The sequence below is a fragment of the Natrix helvetica genome (assembly GCF_964273705.1).
Source record: "Natrix helvetica genome assembly, chromosome: 1".
NCBI classification, from domain to species: Eukaryota; Metazoa; Chordata; class Lepidosauria; order Squamata; family Natricidae; genus Natrix; species Natrix helvetica.
Window position 1 is genome coordinate 366,512,558 of NC_138548.1, and position 27,060 is coordinate 366,539,617.

The 27,060-nt window shown below is 45.2% G+C and overlaps 2 protein-coding genes across 5 annotated transcripts in view; both read right to left on the bottom strand.

Moving 5' to 3' along the window:
- The window catches only part of LOC309384771 (uncharacterized protein), a 35,492-nt gene extending 12,740 nt beyond the window's left edge, over positions 1 to 22,752 (bottom strand). Inside the window, exons 1-6 of one of the 4 annotated variants that reach the window (XM_081938520.1) lie at positions 22,647 to 22,752; positions 21,601 to 22,194; positions 21,263 to 21,377; positions 21,074 to 21,141; positions 5,880 to 6,009; positions 2,937 to 4,316 (exon numbers count right to left, since the gene is read on the bottom strand). In XM_081938520.1, the coding sequence (XP_081794646.1) occupies positions 3,364 to 4,316; positions 5,880 to 6,009; positions 21,074 to 21,141; positions 21,263 to 21,377; positions 21,601 to 22,194; positions 22,647 to 22,745 (1,959 nt within the window). In that variant the 5' untranslated portion in view covers positions 22,746 to 22,752 and the 3' untranslated portion in view covers positions 2,937 to 3,363. Of the gene's footprint in view, positions 1 to 2,936; positions 4,317 to 5,879; positions 6,010 to 6,826; positions 6,895 to 7,011; positions 7,127 to 11,973; positions 12,572 to 13,133; positions 17,249 to 18,874; positions 19,008 to 21,073; positions 21,142 to 21,262; positions 21,378 to 21,600; positions 22,195 to 22,646 lie in introns of those variants that run through there. The other 3 variants (XM_081938519.1, XM_081938517.1, XM_081938518.1) reach the window with 3 other exon arrangements.
- The window catches only part of LOC309382580 (uncharacterized protein), a gene marked incomplete at its 5' end in the record, with an annotated part of 80,379 nt that overhangs the window by 46,788 nt on the left and 6,531 nt on the right, over positions 1 to 27,060 (bottom strand). The window lies entirely within an intron of this gene.

Genomic DNA, 27,060 nt, shown 5'->3' on the forward strand with positions numbered 1-27,060 from the left:
CGGGCTGCACAGTCTCTTCTTCCCCCAAACACTCTGAAGAGAAAGAAAAAAGACAACCGGTTCCAAAATGGAGGAGAAGCTGAAAACCCTTGGATATTCCAGAAATTTTACCTCATAATTGAGGCTCCTTAATTCAGAAACGAAAAGGGGAAATGACGTTTCATCTCTGACTGGAGAAAAGATGAAATTACAAAACTAAGAAAGGAAGATTGTGAAAAGGGATATATATATAAGTCTAAACCAGTGGTTCCCAAGCGGCTCATCCCAGCGCCGGGCCAAGGTCCCCCCCCCGTCCCCCCCGAGAAGGAGGCAGTTGGAGAGGCCAACTCTCCCCCTCCGGAGACAGGATCGGAGACATTTGATTTTTTTTTTTTATGTATCTCTTTTTTCCCCTCCAGTTTCACATAAAAGGGTCCAAATCCTGTCAGAAACAGCCGGACAGTCAGAAGAAAAGGACCAAGGGCTCTCTGAAAAATATAACTTGTGTATTACGGTTGTTGCGAATTCCGGTCTTAAGTGGAGGAAGATGGGACACAGGCAAGGAAGCCACAATCAGAAAAATAATTTTCTACCTTTGTTTTTTATTTCTTTAATTCAATACATACAGATGCCCTTTTCAAGTTATTCGCTCCACCTCACAGCAAAGGGGAGACACCCCAGGGGACTCGCATCTTGTGCCCATGGAAAGGCTCTTGTAGAAAGTTAGCACCCACCCCTCTCCTAGAAGAATGAAATATTCTAGGAAATATTAAAAAGGCAAAATATTATACCTCCCTGGATGAGAAAAGGAGAAACATGCTCTTGGAAAGCAGCCAGAAAGACTGGGCCATCGTATCTAAAAGACAAAAGGCCTTCAGCTCCAGGATAATAGGATTAGCCCTAACTCAAGATCCAAATCAGGACAAAGCCAATATAGACATTTGAGTCCATTTTGACTGATCCTGTATTTACTTTCCACATAACCTGCAGAACTGCCTGACTTCCCCTACTTCCTTACCACTTGTTTGATTAATGTACATAGTATGACACTCACTATTAAATGCTTGGTTTTGCTTGACAGCAAGATTGAATTCTTACCCGCACAGACATTTATCTTATATGCACTGATAGCCATATTAATTTTAGATTGTTGGGTACAGAAATTTTGAGAGTCCAAGAGAAAATGGATAAACGAGGAAGGGACAAAGAGTTGTATTAGTAGATTAAAGGGAATAGTAGTATGATTGGTATTGTTATGCAACTAATTAAGAAATAAAGAAAGTATATAGTACATTGTTAATTGTAGAAAAAAATTGAAAGGAATGCTCTCTATGTCAAAACGTAACTAGAGGATATATATTGTTTATAATAAAATAGACGAATAGAGAAATATGAAATGAAAATTTGGTGCAATTTTTGAAGGGGCAATTGAAGATATTGCTTATGTACTAAGAAAAAAATGAGTATAAAAATGGAAACTAATGAAGAAAATAATTTGGCTGAAATGAAAACCAAGTGATGATGTAAAATGGATTTGGTAAATGAGAGGACATAAAAGGGAAGATCCGGTCAACACTTTGTTTCTATAATATTGGGGGGGGGGGAGAGGTGGTTAGTTATAATCCCTTGCATTACTCTTGTTACAGAATGTTCTTCTCTTCTGAGGCCTGTCAGACCTGGAAGCCATTTGGATTTCAGGCCTGCCACATTTTCTACGGTAGGAAAATGGAAGGGAGGATTATACAGAGTATAGGTGATATGTAGCCATAATAACATTCCTTCTCAGAAAGTAAAGTTCGCCTTGTCCCTGCACCTGAACGGATGCGGATGGGAGGAATCTTCCTTTGTGGCAATTACTGATTGGACCATGTGATACACTTGTGGGTGTTGGGGCAGGGTCTTGAACTTTCAGCATGGAAGCTTTCAGATTCGGGTTTTCCCAGATGTGCCAATAGGACGTCTCTAATAAAATGGAACTTTGAGGAAACTCAAGCCTCGGAGTCTTTGCTTGTTGGGTGTTCTGACCCCCCTCTTCCCCCGCCAACACAGACACACTCCGAGCCAAAGATACTTCACGAGGTTTATTGTACAGACAGACAGATCCTTGGCAGCAATCCAACACGACTAGACCTTCAGAACCACCCGGCACTGATACGCAATAGCAGCTATCCAGCCTGCCACGCTCACAAGACTGTACTCCCACAATAGTTCCTGCGTTGACGTCTGCAAAAGGGCGTGTGCACAAGCAGTCCTTTTATAGTCTGGAGAGAAGTCTAATTATAACTCACTGCTGATGGCTGACTCGCTGTCTCGTGACTCCTCCCCACTGCTCCAAGGCATGACATCAGGAGCACCCTCCCTTTGGCTTTCACCACTGCTCCATGCTTCAGGCGCCTCCTGGTGGCCGACCAGCCTCTCTGATCCCTGCTCGGAGTCAGAACCCTGCCCAGGGTCCTCCACATCCTCCAGAGCCGACTCATAGGAACCTCGCTGTCGGAGTCTGGTGGCAGCTCCAACGGCTCCTGCTGGGCCACAACAGTTGGGGATGTTACTTGGAACCCTGAGATGGTTCTTTCTGTAATTCTCATTCTAGTCTCGTGTTCTCCTGCTAACATCTTTTGGTTTTGTTTCTTTTTCTTGTTTTTTCCCCTGTATATGTTATAGCAGTGATGGCTAACTTTTTTATCATCATGTGCCAAAAGTGTGCATATGCGCACATATAATTCAATGCACGTGTGACCCCACACACACCAACATGTGCGACCCCCCATGTGTACCCCACACTGCGTAGTTGCACGCAACCTTCCCATGATCTCCCTGCCCACCCGTACATGCGGGGTGATTCCCCGTGCTCCCCCCATGCATGTGTGACTCCTCACATGCATCCCGCCCTTGCGCATTACTGTTGATCAATATAAATGGACTGAATTCTATGAAAAGGACTTTTAACAAATAAGGAAAGCTAAAATTATTTTTTATTTGTATTCAAGAGAGCCACATAAAAAAAAAAGTACAATAAATTATTGGAATATCCTAAAAATTGGGAAACTATACTCATTAGCACAAAAAAGCAAAGAGGCATGGTTTTATATATTAACCCCAAACCTGTTTTTGAGCCAGGTTTCATGTAATGTTTTTCCCGCCCAGATGTAAAACTTTACTTTTCTCCACATTACATTTCACTTTGTTGGATCCAACCTTGTCCCACTCGGATCAGAAAGGGACAATATGCATAAACATAAAAGTCTATAGACATGGCGAATCAGAGGTAAGAATGCAGTACTACAAGCTAATTGCCCACACCCAGGAGTTCAGTCCTGACCAGCTCATGCTTGATTCAGCCTTTATTCTTTGCCAGGTCGGTTAAAATGAGGACCCGGATTGCTACGGACAATATGCTGACTTTGTAAACTGCTCAAAGACTGCTATAAAGCTTTGTGCAGTGGTATATAAGTCTAAAGTTGAATTGCTATTGCTATATACTTTATCCTGAACGTGGATCCTTTTATGAGAAGTAAGATTACCATTATGAGCAAAGGTCCTTCCACATTCCATGCATTTATATGGCTTCTCTCCTGTGTGAATTCTGTTATGAGAAGTAAGAGCATTGCTGTTAGTAAACGTCTTTCCACACTCCATGCATTTAAATGGTTTCTCTTCTGAGTGGATCATCTTATGGGAAATAAGATTACCTCTTTGAGCAAAGGTCTTTCCACACTCCATGCATTTATATGGCTTTTCGCCTGTGTGAATCATCTTATGGGAAATAAGATTACATCTTCGAGCAAAGGTTTTCCCACACTCCATGCATTTAAATGGCTTTTCCCCTGTGTGGATCTTTTTGTGGATAGTAAGTCTATTGCTCAGAGTAAAGGTTTTTCCACACTCCATGCATTGATATGGTTTTTCTCCTGTGTGGATTGTTTTGTGGTTTCTAAGTCCATTGCTATGAGTAAAGGTTTTCCCACACTCCACACATTTATATGGTTTCTTTCCTAAGTGGATCCTTTTATGGGAAATAAGATTACTACCACTTCTGAACATGTTATCATACTCTCTGCATTTGTTTTGGGTTAAATGGTGTTCGTCTACATGTAATTTATCTTTGATTAGCTTCACACTATTCCCAATATGTTTTTCCCTTATTTTCTCTTGTTGGGCATGAAACTCTTGCATCAGAGCATCAGTGGAAGATGAGCTTTCCTGATTCCAATTATTTGACTGGATTTTCTCATGGCCTTCGAATTCCATTCCAAATCCAAACTTCTCCGTTCCATCTTTAAGATTTATCACTTGGAACAATTCACAGGAATCTTGGTTCTCCTGCCCGTTATTACCTTCAAAGCACAAGAGAAATGAAAATGACAACAAGGTTAGAGAAAAAGATCAAACTGTAGAAAGTCAAGTGAATTTCCTTCTGAATTTTTCCAAAATTCCATTAGGTTTTATGTTTGTATGTTTACAGTGGTGATGATTTCTATGTACATGAGTCATGAAAGCTTTGAAAATATCTAGAAAATATCTGTTTCTTTACCATTATCTGATTATCTTTCTGTATGCAAATCTCACTCAGTTTTCAGTGAAGCAATAATCAGGGTAACCTTCCAAGGAGGAATTATTAGAAATCGTAAAATTTATTGGAGTTTTTTAGTTTCGGTAGAGACCCGTAAGAACTGAAACAACAAGCATTTGTCTGTCTTGCAGGCAGAGCTCCCGTTCAGCCTGTTCCGTGATCTCAGCAATGGAGCGAAATCCCTTGCTTGAAACCTCCCATTGGCTTGTAAACGCTCTTTGCATGGAGATGGAAAGGTTGAAAGGTTTTAAGAATGGTTGTCCCAAAGTCTTATCGGCTTGTAAGGGCTCTTTGGCAGGATCTGGTACAGGCTTCAATTCAAGATCACACGAGACAAGTAGTGCAAGATCTCAGACGTGATCTCGCACTACAGTATTTTTGGCCCATGTTCTTTACGAACTGAGGACGGCACAAGATCTGGGGGCAAAGTCTTTGAAAATGAAGAGGCCTTCCCTCTGTTTGCAAAGCATTTTGGCTTTGATATCATGCAGGCCTTGGTTAGCAGAGAACAGAGGCCTAAAGTACTGTAGTAAGAGATTACGTGAGATCCCTAGCCTGAGATTTCGTACTACCGATCTCACATACCTCTCGCTAATTTAGGCCTCTGTTTTCTGCAAATGCACTGAAGCAGGCAAAGTAACCAACGTCTCCGCGGGTTCTAGCTGGCATTACTGCCAGTTCGCTTGTGTGCGCGTTGGATGCGTGCTGCATGCGCAGTTCAATGGAAATGAACTCCCAAAAAAGATGACGGTGGCAATGGTGGTGACTAGGGAACCGGTTCGGAGGTGTGGCCAGCCTGAGTCGCTGCCGGTTCTATAACCCAGGCTGGTATACCACTACCAGTTTGGCCGAACCAGTAGAAACCTACCTCTGGATGTCTCGCTACATCATCACAATGTAAGTCTCAGCCAGTTGGGGTGGGGGTATAGATAGCACAAACGTTGCAGAGCCTCTGTTGTCATTTGTAAGTGTGAATGACAACTGTTGTGCTGCAACAGTCATAATTTCAAACTGTGTCTTAAGTACTTGAGGGAGAGCTAGGAACTTTGAACAGTCACTTTGTGAATTGTGGTATCTCAGGGACTTCCTGTACCCTAGGAGTCATACTGCATCAGCCTCTGTTCATTAATTGGGTTGGGAGAATGTTCTTCACGGAAAGCATCTAAGCAAAGAGATATTGACTCTTTCCGTCCTTGGAGTACGAGAAGGCCAGATTGTTTCCTTCTCCCACCAAGAAGGCAACATCTGATTAGTGATTTTTTAAGAAAAAAAACTAACTATAATCTGTCTTCTTGAACTGTTTGATTGGGGACTAGAAAACTCTTACCCAGAGAGACCACGTTCCTATGGTTTTCAAGCATGACTTCCGAATGTAACGCTTTCTGGTCAGAATCCAGCTGAGACCATTCCTCCTCAGAGAAATACACAGCCACCTCCTCAAAGGACACAAGACTCTCCTGAACACGGAAAAACAGAAGAGAACAGGAGGATTCGCAAGGTCTGCTCATCTTCATCAATGATTTAGACAATTAGAAGGGGAACAACTGATCTATCACTCCATCATTTAGTGATCTAGTAGTCTAAGCCACTGGCTGAATGAGAGAAAACAAAAAAGAGATAATTCCCTGTGAAAGTCTTTTGTGAAGGCCTTTGCAAAGCGGGAATGTTTGATCTCCTAATCCAGGCAGAAATCAGAGAATTGGAAATTATTTTATAGTCTAACGTACCATGATTACATGTTCTAAGTGGCCATTCTCTTTGGATTCTGCTTTATCTTTTAATGTGGTAAGCTTATTTTTTGAACTACTGGTTATGAACAAGGCTTTTTAAAAATGGTAATGTGGCAATAGGAATATTTAGTTACTTTTCATTAGCCTTGCACAAGAATTAAAAAAGAACAGGTCTCTTAAAACAATGGATCTCTAGCAGTTACTACCACTGTGATATGTTTATTCCTATTTTTGAAGGACTTACTTCTTGTAAACTCATAGTTGGAGGAGCAGAACCAGTTAATCTGTGGTCTTTAAAAAAACATTTCCTAAACAGAATCTGAGGGAGAAACGAAAACCTTTGTGTTGCAGTAATAGCCTACAGAAGAAATTAAGCAGGCTGACAGCAACTTGAACCTGCTTTTATGCTTTCTATGTCGCTCAGGAACACAAAAATAATCCAGTCCAAACAAGGGTGGGAAATAGAAGGAGAGAGCATTCTGCACACCCCTTCACTTCCTAAAGGAAAGAACAATACAAATCTAATAACGTTGCCCTTTCTTACTTGATTTGGAGGTTCAACCGCTGTTTGAGCTCCATCGTAAAAAGCAGAAAACTTCATTCTCTGTTTCTCTAAGGAATAAATAATTTCAAAATGTATATTTAACAAAATAAGAAGATGTATACTACAGAAGAGCAGAAGGTAAGACAGATGGGATCTCTCTGGCTAATCGGAGGCTCTTAGATTACCTCCTATGGTGTCCCAACTTTGATCTTTCCAAGGGATCCTCCTGAAAGATAGCTTCTCAGGGGGATTTGATGTATTCTTCTTTCCCTCGGGATCTCTGATCTCCACAGTGCAGGACTTCCAATAGGAGGAAGGAAAAAAGAAGCAGAATTAATGTACATCATATGACATTAAGTGGATTCTTATATTGGGAACACAAAGCCCCCAATATCCGTGAGGTTGAGTGAGAAAACAATGGAACAATGTCCTACAAGGAGGAGGAGCTTCCTGGAGGATGGCGGTCAGCCTCTGAGCTCCGTGTTTTCTCGGGGCTCTTTTTGACCGGGCTGGGTTGCTGCTGGTCCTTTATACGAACTGGAGGACCACGAACCTACCCAATGACCACCCTGGCTTATTTCAGGACCCTAGTGGTCCCCCAGGGTGGCCGGACGGCACAGGAGAGTGGAAGAAAGCAAATCGGCGTTTTTGAAAACTTGTAGTGAGCCGGGAAATGGCGGTCGGCGTGCGGGCGCGCCGGCTTACTCCGGGAGACTGCAGGCGTCGACGGCTGTTGGAGCTGGCGTTTTGGCGGTTATGAACTGTTTACGATCTGTTTGGCCGGCGTTTGCGGGCGTTTTTGTAAGCCACGACAGCTACGACAGCCCGAGGTGAGACCAGCGACGCCCTGAGCGGCTAGCGACGGGGACGCGATGGCGTCCCACACGAGGGAAGGCGGAGGGAGGCGATGGCGGCAGTGGCGGCCCGGAAGATTATCGGGGGCTCTAAACATCAGTTCCCCGACCCGCTGGACCCGCTGGGAGCCCCGAGCCTACCAGAAGCCCAGTGGAGGTCGTGTGAGGTTTGAGTTGGGCTTGAAACATCGGAGATCGCCGGAGTTGTTGGAGGGCGCCGGAGGCCGGCAGAAGGTGTGGAGTGAAGAACAGAGGCCGCCTGAAATGGCGCGGAGGCGACGCTGGGGCTTGGAAGGTTTACGGGGAGCCGTCGACACCCCCCCTGCCCATTACGGATTATCCGCTTGCCTTTGCATAGATTTTGAGATCGGCTTAACCCCTTACCACCTGGGGCTTGGAAGGACTGCGGGGAGCTGTTGAACCCCCCCCGCCCGCTATGGATCATCTGCTCACCCTCTCACGGATTTTTAAGAACTGCCTAACCCCCTACTATTGAGAACTGTAGATTATAGGCTCTACTTATTTTTTAGTCACCTCTACCTATTTCTTTACTCACCTCTCTCATCTTGTAATCTTGGTTGCCGTTCTGTCATGATTTTTAATGGGTAGACTTATTTAACACTTCTAACACTCAGAATCCATCTTTAGCCTGGTGTATTTATCATTTATCATGTATGCGAGGTCTGACCTTATTTTACTGCGGGAGTCCCCCCTCTCGCAGGCATGGCCCTCCGCCCTTACAAGGACCCACCTCGAGGACGGATGCATTAATCCAGAGAGGTGGAGGAAGAGGAGGTTTAGGGGGTTTTTGTTTAAATGTTTGTTAAGTGTTTTAGGGGGCTCCAGGGTGGGGGGAGGGGGCAGCCAGACCAGGAATGGGGGCAGGGGCAGGCAAACAGGTGGGACTGGGGGGGAAGAGAGCGGAGTGGAGGAGGGGAATGAGAACGTCGTTCCGTTAGAGGGTTCCTATATTCCAACGGTCGTGGGAAGGGGTGGATGCGAGGACAGAAGAAGATCTTGTAGTCGGTTGGGAGACCGTGGGCGCTTGATACGCCCGGTCGTTTGTACCAACTCTCGCATTCTAGGTGGTCAGGGTTTACAGAACCAGGGCATGAGGCTGATGTTGTGTAACGCAAGGTCCGTGGTTAATAAGGCCCCCCTCATTTACGATTTCTGAGGGGGAGCCGGACCTTGCAGGGATCACGGAAACCTGGTTGGGCCACGAGGGGGGTTTACCCCTCGTGGAAATGTGTCCACCAGGATACCGTGTATTCCATCAGCCTCGTGCCCGGGGTAAGGGTGGTGGGGTAGCGGTAATTATACGGGAAGGCCTGGCACCGAGAGAATTCGCCGTACCTCAGATATCCGGGTGTGAGACTCTAGGTGTGAGATGGGGCCCAGGGAGTCAGTTGGGCCTGCTGATTGCATACTTGGCTCCTCGCTATGCATCAGCGGCCCTGCCAGAGCTCCTCGAGGTGATTGCGGAGGTGGCGGTTGAGACCCCCAGACTATTAGTTATGGGGGACTTCAACCTGCCATCGACGGGCGAATCATCCGAGGTAGCTCGGGAGTTCATGGCTTCCATGACAGCCCTGGACCTGACCCAAATAATTCAAGGCCCCACACACGAGGGAGGCCACACGCTGGACCTTGTTTTTATCTCTGGTCGGTGGAAGAGTGATCTGGGAATAGGGGATTTGGTTACTACTCCCCTGTCATGGTCAGATCACTCGCTTCTCCGTCTCAACTTCCCTTCCGCTACCCCCCATTGCGGGGAGACGGAACCAGAAGATCTTAGATGGTTCCGCCCCAGGCGACTGATGGAACCTGATAGGTTCCAGACGGAGCTTGGGCCACTGCCTGTAACCCTGACCCGCGCCCGGATGGAGGACCTGGTGATCGCATGGAATAATGCGGCGGCCGGGGCCTTGGACCGGGTTGCGCCCTTGCGGCCTCTCCGGTGGCAGCGAACCACCCTGGCCCCTTGGTTTACCAAGGAGCTGAGGGTGATGAAGCGCCACAAGAGACGCCTAGAGAGCAGATGGAGATCCTCTCGTGCCGAATCTGACCGAACACAGGTAAGAGCCCATTTACGGACCTACCTTGTGGCACTAAGGGTGGCTAAACGTCGATACTATGCCACTCTTATTGCGTCCGCAGAAAACCGCCCTGCCGGCCTGTTTCGGGTGACCCGCTCCCCCCTTTCACAGAGGCCTCGGGAAGCCCCTTTGCAGGGTAGGGCAGAGGAATTTGGGGAATATCTGCAGGATAAAATCGCTCAGATCCGGAGCGAATGGGTTTCCTTGAGTGATCTCGGGGAGACACTGGTGGAGAGTCTTGAGGTACCATGCTGGGAGGAGTTTGACTCTGTTGCCGCCGAGGATATGGACAGGTTACGTGGGCGACTGCGGGCCACCACATGTTTATTGGACCCGTGTCCCTCCTGGCTTGTACTGGCAGCCTGGGAGGTTACACGAGACTGGCTCCTGGGACTAGTGAACGCCTCGCTGAGGGAGGGGTTCCTACCAGCCGTCTTGAAAGAGGCGGTGGTGAGGCCCCTACTTAAGAGGCCTTCTCTGGACCCAGTAGAGTTAGCCAATTATCGTCCTGTCTTCAACCTTCCCTTCTTAGTGAAGGTTGTTGAGAGTGTGGTGGCGCAACAGTTCCCTCGACACCTGGAGGAAATTGTTTATCTAGACCCGCGCCAGTCCGGTTTCCGGCCCGGGCACAGCACTGAGACGGCTTTGGTCGCGTTGGTGGATGATCTCTGGAGGGCGAAAGATGGGGGTTGCTCCTCCATCCTAGTCCTATTAGATCTCTCAGCGGCTTTCGATACCATCGACCATGGTATCTTATTGCGTCGGCTGGAGGGGATGGGGGGCACCGTGTTGTGGTGGTTCTCCTCCTTCCTCTCCGGTCGGACGCAATGTGTGTTGACGGGGGAGCAGAGGTCGACCCTGAGGCCACTCACGTGTGGGGTGCCGCAGGGGTCGGTCCTCTCACCTCTCCTGTTCAACACATACATGAAACCGCTGGGTGAGATCATTCGAGGATTCAGGGTTGAGTGCCATCTGTATGCAGATGACACTCAGTTATACATCTCTACCCCGAACCACCCCAACGAAGACGTCGAGGTGATGTCCCGGTGTCTGGAAGCCGTCCGGGTCTAGATGGGGGACAACAGACTCAAGCTCAACCCTTCCAAGACGGAGTGGCTGTGGCTACCGGCGCCCCGCTTTAGCCAGTTTGCTCCATCTCTGGCCATCGGGGGGGGGAACAACTACCCCCGGTGGATAGGGCACGCAATTTGGGCGTCCTCCTAGACTCCCGGCTGTCGCTGGAGGATCATGTGACGGCCGTGGCTGGGAGGGCGTTCCACCAGGTGCGCCTGGTGCGCCAATTGCACCCCCTACTAGAACGGGACGCCCTTCGCACAGTCACTCAGGCCCTGGTGACTTCCCGTCTTGATTACTGCAATGCTCTCTACATGGGGCTCCCTTTGAGATGCACCCGAAGGCTCCAGGTGGTTCAGAATGCAGCCGCGCGGACAATTATGGGGAGTACCAGGTACTCCCATGTAACACCACTTCTGCGCGACCTGCACTGGCTGCCTGTGGCTTTTCGAGTGCGTTTCAAGGTGTTGATTGTCATCTTTAAAGCGCTTCATGGCTCGGGACCTAGTTATTTGCGAGATCGCATTCTACCCCATACATCCCTACGACCAATCCGCTCACACAGGGAGGGTCTCCTCCGGGTACCTTCCGCTAGACAATGCGGGCGGGCGGTGCCCAGGAGTAGGGCCTTCTCTGTGATTGGCCCAACCCTCTGGAACGAACTCCCCCCTGATATTAGAACTACTGTTGATCTCCGCTCCTTCCGTAAGAAACTCAAGACCCACCTGTTCCGACTAGCCGGCCTGGCCTAATTGTAATCACAAGTACAATCTATTACTGACCTTCCTGGATGGCTTTTTAATATTGTAAATTTTGGGGTTTTAATTTGGTTTTAGACCGTTTTTAACTAGAAACGAGTTCGAGCATTATACAGACCGTATGTTTATGTTGGTTGTCCAATGTTTTGTGTCCTGCTTTGTTGTTTTATATGTACTGTCTGTACACCGCCCCAAGTCCCTGCGGGGAGAGGGGGGCGGTATATAAATTTAATAAAACTCAAACTCAAAACTACAAGGATTGGTAAATTGCCATATATTATGAATGTCAGAAGTTTGGGAAGGAGGGGTGAAGTGTTCAAAAACATTCTCTATTCCCTTTTGACCTCCCTAAAGTCTCTTACCTGCAGCTGGACCTGCTCCTTCTGCTCCTCCACCTGGCTCAGGAGGAAGCCTTCAGCCAGGGCCACTGCCTGGGAGCTGGTCTCTGCTCCACACTCCCGCACCCAGCTCTCCATCTCTGGGGGCAGGAGAGCCAGGAGCTGCTCCAGAACCACCAGGTCCATCATCTGGGCTTTGGTGTGCTTTTCTGGTCTCAGCCATTGCCTGCAAAAGTCATGGAGTCGGCTGCAAAGTCCTCGGGGACCCTCAGCCTCCTGGTATTGGATGAAATGACAGGGCTGAATTTCGGAAGGGCGGATGGTTTCCTCCTCCAGGATCTTCTTCCCAGGCTGAGCAGCTGAAGGGCCTTTTCCGCTTCCCTCCTTGGCCAAAGGTTGTGTCTCCATCCTTTCTCTGTCCTGCAGAGCAACTCCAGGTGGGTCCAAGGACTCTGGTGGGTCTCCAGGTGCCTTTTCCTTCACAGGGCCATTTCTGGGGCTTCAGGACGGATCCCTGCAAGTTATTCCGCTCTTTGTTTTCCTCCCCAAGAGAAACTTGCCTTGCAAAGATTTCAGGTTTCTGCATCTGAGATGGAAGGAAAAAGAAAAGCCAAGAATTGGAAAGTGGAATTCAGCCACTGAAGAACCTTCACCCAACCAACCCCAAGCGGCTCATCCCAGCGCAGGGCCGGGAAGGAGGCAGCTGGAGAGGCCGCCCCGCTTCTCTCCCCCTCCGGAGACAGGATCGGGCCCTCGGGGAGCCTGGTGCGAATCCTGCCTCCTCCTCGCCCGGCTTCTCTCCTCTCTTGCTGGGCCCCTGCAAGGCCGACCCTCCGCTGCCCCCACTCGGGCTCCTCCCCGGATCCCCTCCGCCTTCCCCGCTTCCCCCGGCAGAGAGAGGGCGGCTGAGGAGCATGGGATCCGGGGTTGAAACTGGAGGAAGGCCGGGCGCGGGTCTCTCCCTCCTCCGCCTCCCTTTGCCCGGGAAGAGCCCCCAACTCACCCGGGCACGTCTAGATCTCCCCCCGCCAGACTCTCTCGCAGCTTCTCCGCCTCTTACGGAGTCACAGGGGTTAAGGAGAGCGAGTGCGACATCCTAGAGCAGTAAGCGTTTGTGATGTCACTTCCTTCGCAGCCTCCTCTACCAAGGCAGCGGTGACTTTCGCCTTCCAGCGGGCCAAAAGGGAAGCGCCGGATGTTTCCTCCTCTTGGCAGCAGGCGCCCCCTAGTGGATTTTGCGTAAATTTACAGTATTCCCTGCAAAGCGCGTATCATTCTGAGGTAAGCGGAGGGATGATGGTCAAGGGAATAGGAGAAAAGGCCCTTCTCAATGCCTCCCTGCCCAAGAAAAGCTTTGTGGTGTCCAGATACGGCACTATTTCCATCTCCCTCTCCTTCCTCTCTAGGAACCCTATGTTGAGATGGGATAAAAAATCTCTCTGGAGTATTTAAACTTGCTTCCCTCAAGAACAGCCGCCCTGAAGGACGGGCAGAGATTGAAAAGGCTTCAAAAGGGCCCAAATCCTGTCAGACGCAGCCAGGTGGTCAGAAGATGAGGACCAAGAGGCTCTCTGGGAAACATACCTTGTGTCTTATGGTTGTTGAGAACTTTGGTCACAAGTGGAGGAAGATGGGACACAGGCAGGGAAGCCACAATCAGGAAAATGATTGTTTTTTTCAAAATTGATTTCTTTATTTGAATACATACAGTTGCCCTTCTCAAACTATTCCCTCAACCTCACAATGAAAGGGCAGAGAAAAGGGGCCCTCCAGGCTCTTCGGATAAACACTCCAGGTGACCCATCTTCTGTGCCCACGGAAAGACTGAAGAAAAATAAAAACCAGTTCCACAAGGAAGGAAAAGCTGAAACCGATGGATATTCGTGAAATTGTACCTCATAATGAGGCTCCTTAATTGAGGGTAAATGGTATTTCATCCCTGAAGAAATAGTAAAATTACAAAACTAAGAAAGGAAGATCGTGAAAATGGAATATAAAGCTAAACTATCATGAGGAAAAAAACATTTTTACATAGGGATTGAAGAGGAAATTCACTACAAGAAATGTGACTAGGAAGCTTGGGCCCTTTAGAGAATTTAACATAGATATATCATTAAACCACAAATAAAGAGGAAAATAAAATAAAATAGCAAAATAAGAACTCAAGACTCCATTGGTATGAAAAGATTCAATCACATTTTGAGTCGACAATGACACACAAAGTGGTTAGGTACAGTGAGCAAAGAATTTAAAATGATGGAAACGTGGTTAAAATCAATTTTAAACAATGGTGGTAAAGCATTTTTTCCCTCGTTTGATACAGAATCTTTAACAAGCCATATTTGGGGGGGGGGGCAAACCCAGCAAGAGCTGAAATATGTACACACACACACACACAAGGCCATCCAAACAATTTATTGTTAATAAAGTAATTTTTAATGCAACAAAGAGAATTTTATGCCTGTTTAGCACATAACCACACCAGGTACTTAATTTTTTTCAAATTAGCTTTATACTTTTCCCTAATCCCTGGCACACCATTAAAAAGGCAGAAATCGGGCCTTAAAGTTTGAAAAATATCTTTTGCCCCTGCATTTTGTCTGCTTCTGTTTGTTCTGGTCTTCTTTGAAAGACGAATTGTTCACTCTGAAGCTTTTTGCACACTCTACACTGACATCTGTCATTATTTCATCACATCATAAGGTCTTTAACTGAAAAAGTTTCCCTGCTTCTGCATTCATACTGGTTGACTCAGATCTTAATTTGACACAGTGGGCGCAAGTTGGTTTGAGGTCCTTGGTGCCTTCTGAGGTTGCTTGGTGCACTGATGATGTTTTCTAGTTTGGGTAATAAAATTTCTGCAATAAAACAATTAAGCTCAGAGGACCAAGGATCCCTCGTTTCAAACTGTGAGTTGCACATTTTCTCCTTTATCGACAGGTTTTTGATATCTTCTCAACTCAAGAGAAAGTTCCCATTGCATCAGGAAGGACTGAAGCAGTTTTTTGAAGTAGTTCTTAATTTCACGTTATCTTGACCCCATTGGTTTTCAAAGGTCTTCCTGATCAGTTGTAATGTCAGCACACGAGTGATTTTCATTCTGATTCAGACCAAATTAAGAGTTGGTGTCAGCCTGTCCACAAACTCCTCATTGCAATTCAGAACTCCGAGACAAAATCCATCAAAGTTAGATTTTATTAGAGCAGTCATATTGGCACATATGGGGAAAACCCAAATCTGAAATCCCGCATTTCCTCCCACCCACACTAACTCACTCTGCCCTGTCCAGTGACAGTCACATCACATGGCCCAATCAATCCCATCTCAGCTGCCACCAAACTTCGGTCACTCCCTTCCAGGTACCAGCAGCCTGTCCTTGATCTCATGTGAAATAACGTTGTGACTATACTCCCATCGCTACTCTCCTGTTCCTGCTGTGGCAGCCCTGTAAAGTCTAAAGAATGATGGATCTAGGGCTGACAGTTGAGCCCCCTGCTCAAGCAGGAGATCCTATGTCATTTCAGACAAGTGACTGTCCAGTCTCTTCTTAAAAACATCCAGTGATGAAGCATCCACAATGTCTGAAGGCAAGCTGCTCTACTGGTTGTCCTCACTGTAAGGAATATTCTGGTTAATTCAAGGTTGCTTCTCTCCTTCATTAGTTGATATCTGTTGTTACTTGTACTGTAGTCTGGTGCTTTGGAAAATAAATTGATGTCCTCCTCTTTGTGGCAGCCTCTCAAGTACTGGAATACCACTATTTTGTCACTCCTAATCCTTTTCTCTAGACTAGCCAAACCAAAATCCAGCAACAGTTTCACATGTTTTAATCTTCAGGCCTTTTAATTAGCTTAGCTGCTCTTCTTTGCAAAGTCTAAAGATCGTTTTTGTAACGTAATAACCAAAACTGGATGCAGTATTCCAAGTGTGGTCTTACTAAGACTTTATAAAACGGTACTAATACTTCATTTGATTTTGATTTGATGTCTCTGCTTATACAAACCAAGGATTGTACTAGTTTTTTTGGCTGCTGCAACACACAGGTGACTCATGTTTAATAGATCATCCATTCGGACTCCCCAGGTCCCTGTCACATTACTCTTTTTAGCCAGGTTTCATGTATTCTGTTTTTATTGCCCAGGTATAAAATCTTACTAATCTTCACATTAAATTTCACATTGTTGGATTCAACCTTGCCTCATTTGGATCAGAAAACCCCAATATGCGTAAACATAAAAATCTATAGACATGATGGATCAGAGGTTAGAATGCAGTACTACAAGCTAATTGCCCACAACTCATGAGTGATTCAACCTTTAATCTTTGTCAGATTGGTAAAATGACGACTAGGATTGCTGGGGACAATATGCTGATTTTGTAAACTGCTCAAAGACTGCTATAAAGCTTTTTGGAGTAGTAGATAAGTCTAAAGTGGAATTGCTATTACTATATGCTTTATCCTGAGCATGGATCCTTTTATGAGAAGTAAGATTACCATTATGAGCAAAGGTCTTTCCACATTCCATGCATTTATATGGCTTCTCTCCTGTGTGGATTCTGTTATGAGAAGTAAGAGCATTACTCTGAGCAAAGGTCTTTCCACACTCCATGCATTTATATGGTTTCTGTTCGGAGTGGATCCTTTTATGGGAAGCAAGATAACTACATTGAGCAAAGGTCTTGCCACACTCCATGCATTTATATGGCTTTTCACCTGTATGGATCATTTTATGGGAAATAAGATTAGATCTTTGAGCAAAGGTCTTGCCACACTCCATGCATTTATATGGCTTTTCCCCTGTGTGGATCTTTTTGTGTTTAGTAAGTCTATTACACACAGTAAAGGATTTTCCACACTCCATGCATTGATATGGTTTCTCTCCTGTGTGGATTCTTTTGTGGTTTCTAAGTCTATTGCTATGAGCAAAGGTTTTTCCACACTCCATGCATTTATATTGTTTCTCTCCTGAGTGGATCCTTTTATAGGAAATAAGATTACTACCACTTCTGATCATGTTATCGTACTCTCTGCATTTGTTTTGGGTTAAACAGTGTTCATCTACATGTAATTTATCTGTGATTATATTCCCAATATATTTTTTCCTTATTTTCTCTTGTTGGGCAAGAAAATCTTGCATCGGAGCATCAGTGGAAGATGAGCTTCCCTGATTCCAATTATTTGACTGGATTCTCTCATGGCTTTCGAATTCCATTCCAAATCCAAACTTCTCCATTCCATCTTTAGCCTTTTTCACTTGGAACAGTTCACAGGAATCTTGATTCTCCTGCCCATTATTACCTTCAAAGCAAAAGAGAAATGAAAATGTTAACAAAGTTAGAGAAAAAGATCAAAAAGTCAAGAGAATTTACTTCAGAATTTTTCCAAAATTCCATTATGTTGTATTTTGCATGCCTACAGGGCTGTGATATTGACATGATGATTTCTATATTCTTGAGTCATGAAAGGTTTGGAAATAACTAGAAAATATATCTTTCTTTACAATTATCTATCTATCTATCTATCATCTATCTATCTATCTATCTATCTATCTATCTATCTATCTATCTATCTATCTATCTATGTATCTATCTATCATCTATCTACCTACCTACCTACCTACCTACCTACCTACCTACATACATACATACATACATACATACATACATACATAGTACATACATACATACATTCTCTCTCACACACACACACGAAAATCTTAGTCAGTTTTGAGTTAAGGAATGATAAGGGGAAACAACCAAGTAGAAATTAGGAGAAACCTCAAGATTTATTGGGGTGTGCTAATTTCAGTAGAGACTTGTGAGAACGGAAACAATTTTGAAGCAAGCTCCTTCCCTGGTGCACCTTGGAGCAGCTGCTCCATGGCGTCGGTCTTGCAGGCAGGGACCCCACTCGGCCCATTCCTTGATCTCAGCAATGAGACTTTGGACCGAAATCCCTCGCTTGAAGCCTCCCATTGGCTTGTAAATGCTTTTTGTGAGGAAACTGGAAAGGTTGGAAGATTTCAAGAATTGCTATTTCGCTGTCCCAAAGTCTTATTCAGCTTGTAAGGGCTCTTTGGCCAGATCTGGTACAGGCTTCAGGTGATAGCAAACGGAGGCCTAAACTACTTTAGTACGAGATCAAACAAGACAAAAAGTGCAAGACCTCAGGCTACTGATCATGCGTGATCTCGCACTGCAGTATTTTTGGCCTGTGTTCTTTACGAACTGAGGACCACACGAGATCCAGGGGCAAAGACTTTGAAAATGAAGACGCCTTCCCGCTATTAGCAAAGCATTTTGGCTTGGATATTGTGCAGGCCTTTGTTAGCAGAGAACAGAGGTCTAAAGTACTGTGGTACGAGATCATGTGAGATCACTAGGGTGAGATTTTGTACTGCTGATCTCACATATCTCTCACTATTTTAGGCCTTTGCTTTCTGCAAATGCATCGAAGTAGGCAAAGGAACCGACGTCTTAATACATCATTGCAATGTAAGTCTCAGCGGGTATAGATGGAGCGAATGTTCCAGCGCCTCTTCTGTCATTCGTAAGTGTAAATGACAGCTGTTGTGCTGCAACATTAATATTTTCAAGATCGGGTTTAAGTACTTGAGGGAGGGTTAGGTCGTAACTTGGAACAGTCACTTAGTGAACTGTCGCAACTTGGGGATGACCTGTACCCTTGAAATCTTTGAGTCATACTACATCAGGCTTCCATTCATGAATTGGATTGGGAAAATGCTCTTCACAGAAAACAGGTAAGCAAAGACATATTGACTCTTTCTTTCCTTGGAGTACGAGAAGGCCAGATCCTTTCCTTCTCCCTCCGAGGAGACGATATCTGATTAGTGACTTTTTAAATAAAAAACTAACTATAATCTGTCTTCTTGAAGTCTCTGATTGGGGACAAGAAAACTCTTACCCAGAAGAGAGACCACGTTCCTATGGTTTTCAAGCATGACTTCCGAATGGAGCGCTTTCTGGTCAGGATCCAGCTGAGACCATTCCTCCTCAGAGAAAAACACAGCCACCTCCTCGAAGGACACCAGACTCTCCTGAAAAAGAACAGAATCGGAGATTCACAACATCTGTTCATCTTCATCAACCATTTAGACAAGAGGATAGAAGGGGAAATAATCAAATTTGCACACAAGACCAAATTGACAGGAATAACAACACTCCAGAAGATAAGCTCAAGATATAGAAGGATCGACAGATTGGGCACCATCTAACAATATGAAAATCAACGGTGAGAAATGTAAGGTCCTTTATTTAGGAAAGAAAAACTAAATGCACAGCCATAGAATAGGTGATAACCTGGCTCAACTGTAGAAAGTGCAAGAGGAATCTTGGGAGTCCATTACAGAGTCACTTAAACAAGAGTCAGCAGTATGCTACAGTTGCCCCCTCCCCACCCCAAAAAACCCCCAATCCAATCATAGGTTGCATTAAGATCCATACATCCCTCCGGCCGATTCGCTCACACAGAGAGGGACTCCTCCGGGTGCCGTCCACTAGGCTGTGCCAGCGGACGACACCTAGGGGAAGGGCCTTCTCTGTGATGGGCCCGACCCTCTGGAATGACCTCCCCCCCGACATTAGAATGACTACGGATCTCCGCTCCTTCCGTCAGAAACTTAAAACCCACCTATTCCAACTAGCCGGCTTGGCCTAATTCCACCTATCCCACCTCAGTCCTATTTCTAAATTTTTTAAGATTGGTTTTAAGGTCTGTTTTTTAATTTTTATAAATTGTACAGGGGCTGTTTAATCTGATTTTTACTTATGTGTATGATTGTTTGTATGTTTTAAATTTATGCCTGTACACTGCCCCGAGTCCCTCCGGGGAGAGGGGGCGGTCTAGAAATTTAATAAATTATTATTATTATTATTAAGACAAGAATAAAATCAACATCACATCCAGTGTTGCTACCACTTTACAAACCTTTGGTAATGGTTGCAGGAATTGTGTATGTCTAGTTTAATGAAAAGAAGAACTATGGGTGACAAGGTGTTGCAAGATCTAAGGGGCTGCACAAAGAAGAGAGAATCAAAGAGGGATTCTCCAATGCGCCTGAAGCCAGGACGAGAAGCAATGAATGGAAACTAATCAAGGACAGAACCAAACTACAACTAAAGAGAAATGTCCTGAGAGTAAGAACAATTAATCAGTGGAATGACTTGCCTCCAGAAGTTGTGAATGCTCCATCGCTGGAGGGATTTGAGAAGAAATTGGACAGCTATTTATCTAAAATGTTACAGGCAGGGCTTCATGTCTGTGCAGGGGGTCGGACAAGAAGACCTCCAAGATCCCTACCAACTCTGCTATTCCGCTCCATTGTTCCCAAATTTGCAAAGCAGAGATGCACTAAGTAAAATGGCTGTGTCGAAATATTTGGGGCAAGTGTTATCAAGTTGCTTGATTCTGTAGAATTTACAGTGCCTTTCAGTAAAGTAATCCCACTTGTGGATCAACTGATGTATCGCTCTATCTATCATGAATTAATGTAGTAGTCTAAGACAACGGATGAATGAGAGAAAAGAAAGAAGAGAAAATTATTTGCAAAGGCCATTTCTCAGCCTTTGCAAAGTGGGAGTATTTGATCTCCTAATCCAGGAACAAGTCAGAGGATTGGAAATTATTTTATAGCCCAACGTATCGCTATGACATGCTCTATATGTGGCCATTCTCTTTGGATTTTAAAATTCTGCTTTATCTTTTAATATGATTTGCTTATTTTTTTGAACGCCTGGTCATGAACAAGGCTTTTTAAAAAAGGCAATGTGAGTATTTACTTATTTTTTATCAATCTTGCACAATTCCAAGTCAAAGTATTAGAAAAAAGAACAGGTCACCTGCACTTACTGCCATTATGATATATTTAGTCCTATTTCTTGAAGGACTTGTTAAAAAATTAACATTGTGTCGCAGTAATAGTCTACAGAGGAAGTTAAGATGGCAGACAGCAACTTGAACCTGCTATTATGCTGTCCATGTAGTGCAGGAAATAATAATCCAGTCCAAACAAGGGGGGAAATAGAAGGAGAGACCACTCTGCAAACCCGCTTTACCTCCTGAAGTAAAGAACAATACAAATCTAATAACTTTTCTCTTTCTTACTTGATTCGGAGATTCAACCATTGTTTGAACTCCATCGTAAAAACCAGAAATCTTCATTCTTTGCTTCTCTGTAAGGAATAAATAATTTCAAAATTCATATTTAACAAAATAAGAAGAGGTATTCTACAGAAGAGCAGAAGGTAAGACAGATGAGATCTCTCTGGGTAATCGAAGGATTACCTCAATTACCTCCTGAGGTGATTTGACTTGGGTCTTTCCAAGGGGTCCCACTGAAAAATAGCTTCTGAGGGGGGTTGGATGGATTCTTCTTTCCCTCAGAATCTCTGATCTCCACAGTGCAGCACTTCAAATAGGAGGAAGGAAAAAAGAATGAGAATTAATGTATATCACACAACATAAACTCGATTCTTATATTCAGAACACAACCTCAAAGCCCCCAATATCCAAAAGTGTGGTTGAGTAAGAAAACAATGTCCTACAAGAATTGGTGGGACATCACCACATATTATGAATGTCAGAAGTTTGGGAAGGAGGGGTGAAGTATTCAAACACATAAAGTCTCTTACCTGCAACTCGACCTGCTCCTTCTGCTCCTCCGCCTGGCTCAGAAGAAAGCCTTCAGCCAGGGCCACCGCCTGGGAGCTGGTCTCTGCTCCACACTCCCGCACCCAGCTCTCCATCTCTGGGGGCAGAAGGAACAGGAGCTGCTCCAGAACCACCAGGTCCATCATCTGGGCTTTGGTGTGCTTTTCTGGTCTCAGCCATCGCCTACAAAAGTTGTGGAGTCGGCTGCAAAGTCCTCGGGGACCTTCAGCCTCCCAGTATTGGATGAAATTCTGGGGCTGAACTTCTGAAGAGAGGATGGTTTCCTCCTCCAGGATCTTCTGCCCAGTCCTTGTCCACAGCTTCCCCCCCTTCCCAGGCTGAGCAGCTGAAGGGTCGCTTCCGCTTCCCTCCTTGGCCAAAGGTTGTGTCTCCATCCTTTCTCTCTCCTGCAGAGCAACTCCAGGTGGGTCCAAGGACTCTGGTGGGTCTCCAGATGCCTTTTCCTTCACAGGGCAATTTCTGGGGCTCCAGGACGGATCCCTGCAAGTTATTCCGCTCTTTGTTTTCCTCCCCAAGAGAAACTTTTGCCTTGCAAAGATTTCAGGTTTCTGCATCTGAGATGGAAGGAAAAAGAAAAGCCAAGAATTAGAAAGTGGAATTCAGTCACTCAACAACCTTCACCCAACCTGCCCCCGAGCCCCAAGAGGCTCATCGCAGCTCAGAGCCGAGGTCCACCCCACGAGAAGGGCCTGGAAGAAGGCAGGTGGGGAGGTCTCCAGAGACAGGATCGGGCCCTCGGGGAGCCTGGTGCAAATTCTGCCCCCTCCTCGCCCGGCTTCTCTCCTCTCCTGCTGGGCCTCCGCAAGGCCGCCCCTCCTCTCCTCCCACTCGGGCTCTTCCCCGGACATCGGGAAGGGAATCCCGCCGCCTTCCTGGGATCCCCGCTCCCCCCTGCAGGGAGAGGGCGGCTGGGGAGCATGGGACCCGGGGTTGAATCCGGAGGAGGGCCGGGCGCGAGTCTCTCCCTCCTCCGCCTCCCTTTGCCCGGGAAGAGCCCCCAACTCACCCGCGGCACGTCTGGATCTCTCCCTGCCACACTCTCCGCCGGAGCCCCAGGGGTTAAGGAGAGCGAGTGCACGGTCGTAGAGAGGCAAGGCTCAAACATGTTACTTCCTTCCCTACAAAGACAGCCATGATATCACCCTCCAGTGGACCAATGGGGAAGCACCGAGGCTTCCTTCTCTTGGCGGAGGGCGCCCCCTGGTGGATTTGCCGCGAAGTGCCAGGATTGTAGAACGGGCGGGAAAGAGGAGCGCGTCTGAGGGGAAGGGAGTGGGCAGGGATGGTGGGCTTGGTAGTCTAAGGAAAGGCCCTTTTCAATGTCTCCCTGCCCGACAAAGGCTTTGACTTCTCCAGAGGCGGCCCTTTCTCCATCTTCCTCTCATTCCTGTCCAAAAACCCTCTGTGGGGATGGAGAAAAAAAATCTCTCTGGAGGATTTGAAGTCGCCTCCCTCAGGAACAGCAGCCCTGAAGGCTGGGCAGAGATTTGAGGAGGCCTCAAAAGGGACCAAATCCTGTCAGAAACAGCAGGGTGGTTAGAAGAGGAGGACCAGGAGGCTCTTTAGGAAACATACTTTGTGTCTCGCGATTGCTGAGAACTCCGGCCGCCCCGTGGCAGGCAGGAGTAACCCAGGAGGGCAGCCAAAAGCAGTTCCGTCAGGAGGGCGAAGAGCCCGCAAGAGTCGCTTGCGCCAGTTGCTGCCGTGAAGTGAGGTAAGAGGTGGCACAGGGGTGACGCCTTGCCGTGATCCCTGCGCTCCCAACCTCACGGGCTACAGGCACTTCTGAACACCATTGGCCCCTGCATATGCGGTCACCTCTACTGGCCAGCCCTCCACCCACCCTCTGACGACACTCTGAACTAGAGCTTGATTTGCAGATGGGGCTTATGTTGCAAGCACTATGAAAAATCATGCTATGGCTTATTTTTGGAATAGGTCTTATTTTGGGGGAAACACGGTAGTGAGTACACCATTAATTTTCTTTTAAGTTACCTTTATCCTTTTTTTCTAGCCTCTGGCACACCATAAAAGGATAAATATAAGGCCCTAATGCTAGAAAAATATATTTTACCCATGCGTTTTCTCAGCTTCTGTTCATTCTGGCCCCTTGTTTGAAAGACAAATTGTTCAACCTGAAGCTTTTTGCACAAAAATCTACATTGACATCTCTCATTATTCCATCACAACAGGTCTTGGACCAACCGAAAACGGTTCCCTGCTTCTGCATTCATACTGGTTGACTCAGATCTTAATTTGACACAGCAGACACAAGTTGGATTGAGGAGTCCTTGATGCTCTCTGAAGTTGATTGGCACACTGATGATGTTCCCGAGTTTTGGGTAATGAAACTTCTGCAACAAAACAATCTGGCTCAGAGAGCACCAAGGACCCCTCATTTCAATCGTGAGTGACACATTATCTCCTTTACTGGCAGGTTGATTATTTTTTGTATCTTCATATCCGAGAAGATTCCCATTCACATTTCTGTGTTTCATCTGAAAGGACTGAAGTAGTTTTCTGAAGACTTTTTGATTGATCATTTGCAAAGTTAGCACACTGGAGTGGTTTTCATTCCGAATCTCTGTAGTATCTCTAATTTGGGACAAGGAAGGAAAAGAGGGAGGGAGGAAGGTATTGCCATTGTAACGTCAAATGGTTACGTAATAAATAAATTATTGCAAAATCAAGGACTGAGTTGGCCAGTAGGCTTGCTATTTAGGGAAACTTAATATGCATCCATATTTCCCTACCGCTGCTTTCCCTTAATAAAACTATTTGCTTCAACAATCCATGTTTGGACAAAGGTTGGAAGAGATGCAACGGTATCCATATTTCCAGAACACTAGAACTATTCAACCAGCACTTTTTTTTCACATAATTGTGTGAACAGTTACCATTGCAGTGAAAAAATGATATCTGCAAAATGAGTAAACAGTGTGACCAGGCAGCTGTGAAGGCTGTGAAACAAAATTCTAGGCTGCCTCACCGGATGTATCACCATCAAGAAAAAGGAGGTCCTAACTCGCTACATAGGGCTTTAGTCAGTCCCCAATTTGAATATGGTGTCTAGTCCTGCAGACATCACTTTAAAAAGGTATCGATAAGATTGTGTGAGTTCACAGATGGGCAACATGAAGAAGGTACGATCGCCACAAAATTAGGAGAAAGAGCCCATGAGTTCAATTTTCTAATTCAGCTGTCAACCCTAAAGTGAACCTGGCCAAAGCCATCTTGGAGGCTTCAGGATTGCCACACAAATGGTGGGAGGGGTAAAATAATTAGATGGAGTTTTGTAGACAAAATAGTAAAGTTTTCCTGTGGGAACCAAGGGCATTCCCACAGGTGGATGGGCAGAGGAGGAGCAAGCAACCAAGAAACTGGGCAGGACCTGGATTGAACAGCAAAAGGGAAACTTTATTTTAACCAGGAAAAAGCCGTGAGAAAATTCAGAGTCGGCTTTCATCAGTTGTGCCAATATAAAGTGTCCAATAAACTGTTCTTTGAGGTACCTGCCTACCTTGGAGTTCTGTTTTCAATGAGTGTATTCCTTGGAACACTGACATTTGTATCACTTTATAACCCAGTTATATACCCAGTTTTGTTTCTAATTTATTACTTGAATTAAATAATATGAAGCAGGGTGGAAAGGCAGATCTATAGACATGGTTGGGTCAGAGGTTAGAATGCAGTACTACAAACTAATTACCCACAGCCAGGAGTTCGATCTGACCATGGTTGATTCAACCTTTAATCTTTCTCAAGTCAGTAAAAGGAGGACCCAGTTTGCTGGGGACAATATGCTGACTTTGTAAACTGCTCAAAGACTGCTATAAAGCTTTGTGAAGTGGTGTATAAGTCTAAAGTAGAATTGCTATTGCTAGATACTTTCTCCTGAGTGTGAATCCTTTTATGAGTAGTAAGATAACCATTCTGAGCAAAGCTCTTTCCACATTCCATGCATTTATATGGCTTCTCTCCTGTGTGGATTCTGTTATGAGAAGTAAGAGCATTGCTCTTAGTAAAAGTCTTTCCACACTCCATGCATTTAAATGGTTTCTCTTCTGAGTGGATCTTTTTATGGGAAGCAAGATAACTGCGTTGAGCAAAGGTCTTTCCACACTCCATGCACTTAAATGGTTTCTCTTCTAAGTGGACCTTTTTATGAGACGCAAGATTACCTTTTTTAGCAAAGGTCTTTCCACATTCCATGCATTTATATGGCTTCTCTCCTGTGTGGATCATCTTATGGGAAAGAAGATTACCTCTTTGAGCAAATGTTTTTCCACACTCCATGCATTTATACGGCTTCTCCTCTGTGTGGATCATCTTATGCGTAATAAGTTTACCTCTATGAGCAAAGGTCTTTCCACACTCCATGCATTTAAATGGCTTTTCCCCTGTGTGGATCTTTTTGTGGACAGTAAGTCTACTGCTCAGAACAAAGGTCTTTCCACACTCCATGCATTTATATGGTTTCTCTCCTGTGTGGATCATTTTGTGGTTTCTAAGTCCATTGCTATGAATAAAGGTTTTCCCACACTCCATGCATTTATATGGTTTCTCTCCTGCTGCTTGGAGGGACTGGGCTGCGTGGACTTCTGAACACCATTTCCCTCCAGTATGAATATTTTCATGGGAAGTAAGTTGCCTAGTTGTTCTAAAATGTTTTCCAGATTCCAAACGTTTATAAGGATCCTTTTTTGGGTGAATCATTTTTTGAGATCTAAGGAAGTTATTTCCAAGAGAAAGAATAAATGTCTCATTGCAATTTTGTCTTTTATGTCTTATAGCATCTTCTCCTTCATTTTGAGTTAAATAGTGTTTGTTTACATGTAATTTATCTTTGATTAGCTTCTCACTTTCCGCAATATATTTTTTCCTTATTTTTTCTTGTTGGGCATCAGTGGAAGATGAGCTTTCCTGATTCCAATTATATGACTGGTTTCTCTCATGGCTTTCTAATTCCATTTGAATTCCAAATTTCTCTTTTCCATCTTTAGCATTGATCACGTGGAACAGTTCACAGGAATCTTGATTCTCCTGCCCATTATTACCTTCAAAGGAAAAGAGAAATGAAAATGATAACAAGGTCAAACTATAGAAAGTCAACACATTTTCTTCTGAATTTTTCCGAAATTCCATCATGTTGTATTTGAATGCCTACACTGCTGTGATATAGACATGATGATTTCTAAATTCATGAGTCATGAAAACATTGAAAATATTTAGAAAATATCTCTTTCTTTACAATTATCTATATATATTCAAATCTTACTCAAAGTCAGTTTTGAGTTAAGGAATAACCAGGAAGATCATCCAAGAAGGAATTTAGAGAAAATTTAAGATTTGTTGGGGTGGGTTAATTTCAGCAGAGAGCTATAAGAACTGAAACTTAGGGGCAAAATCCTTTGCTTGAA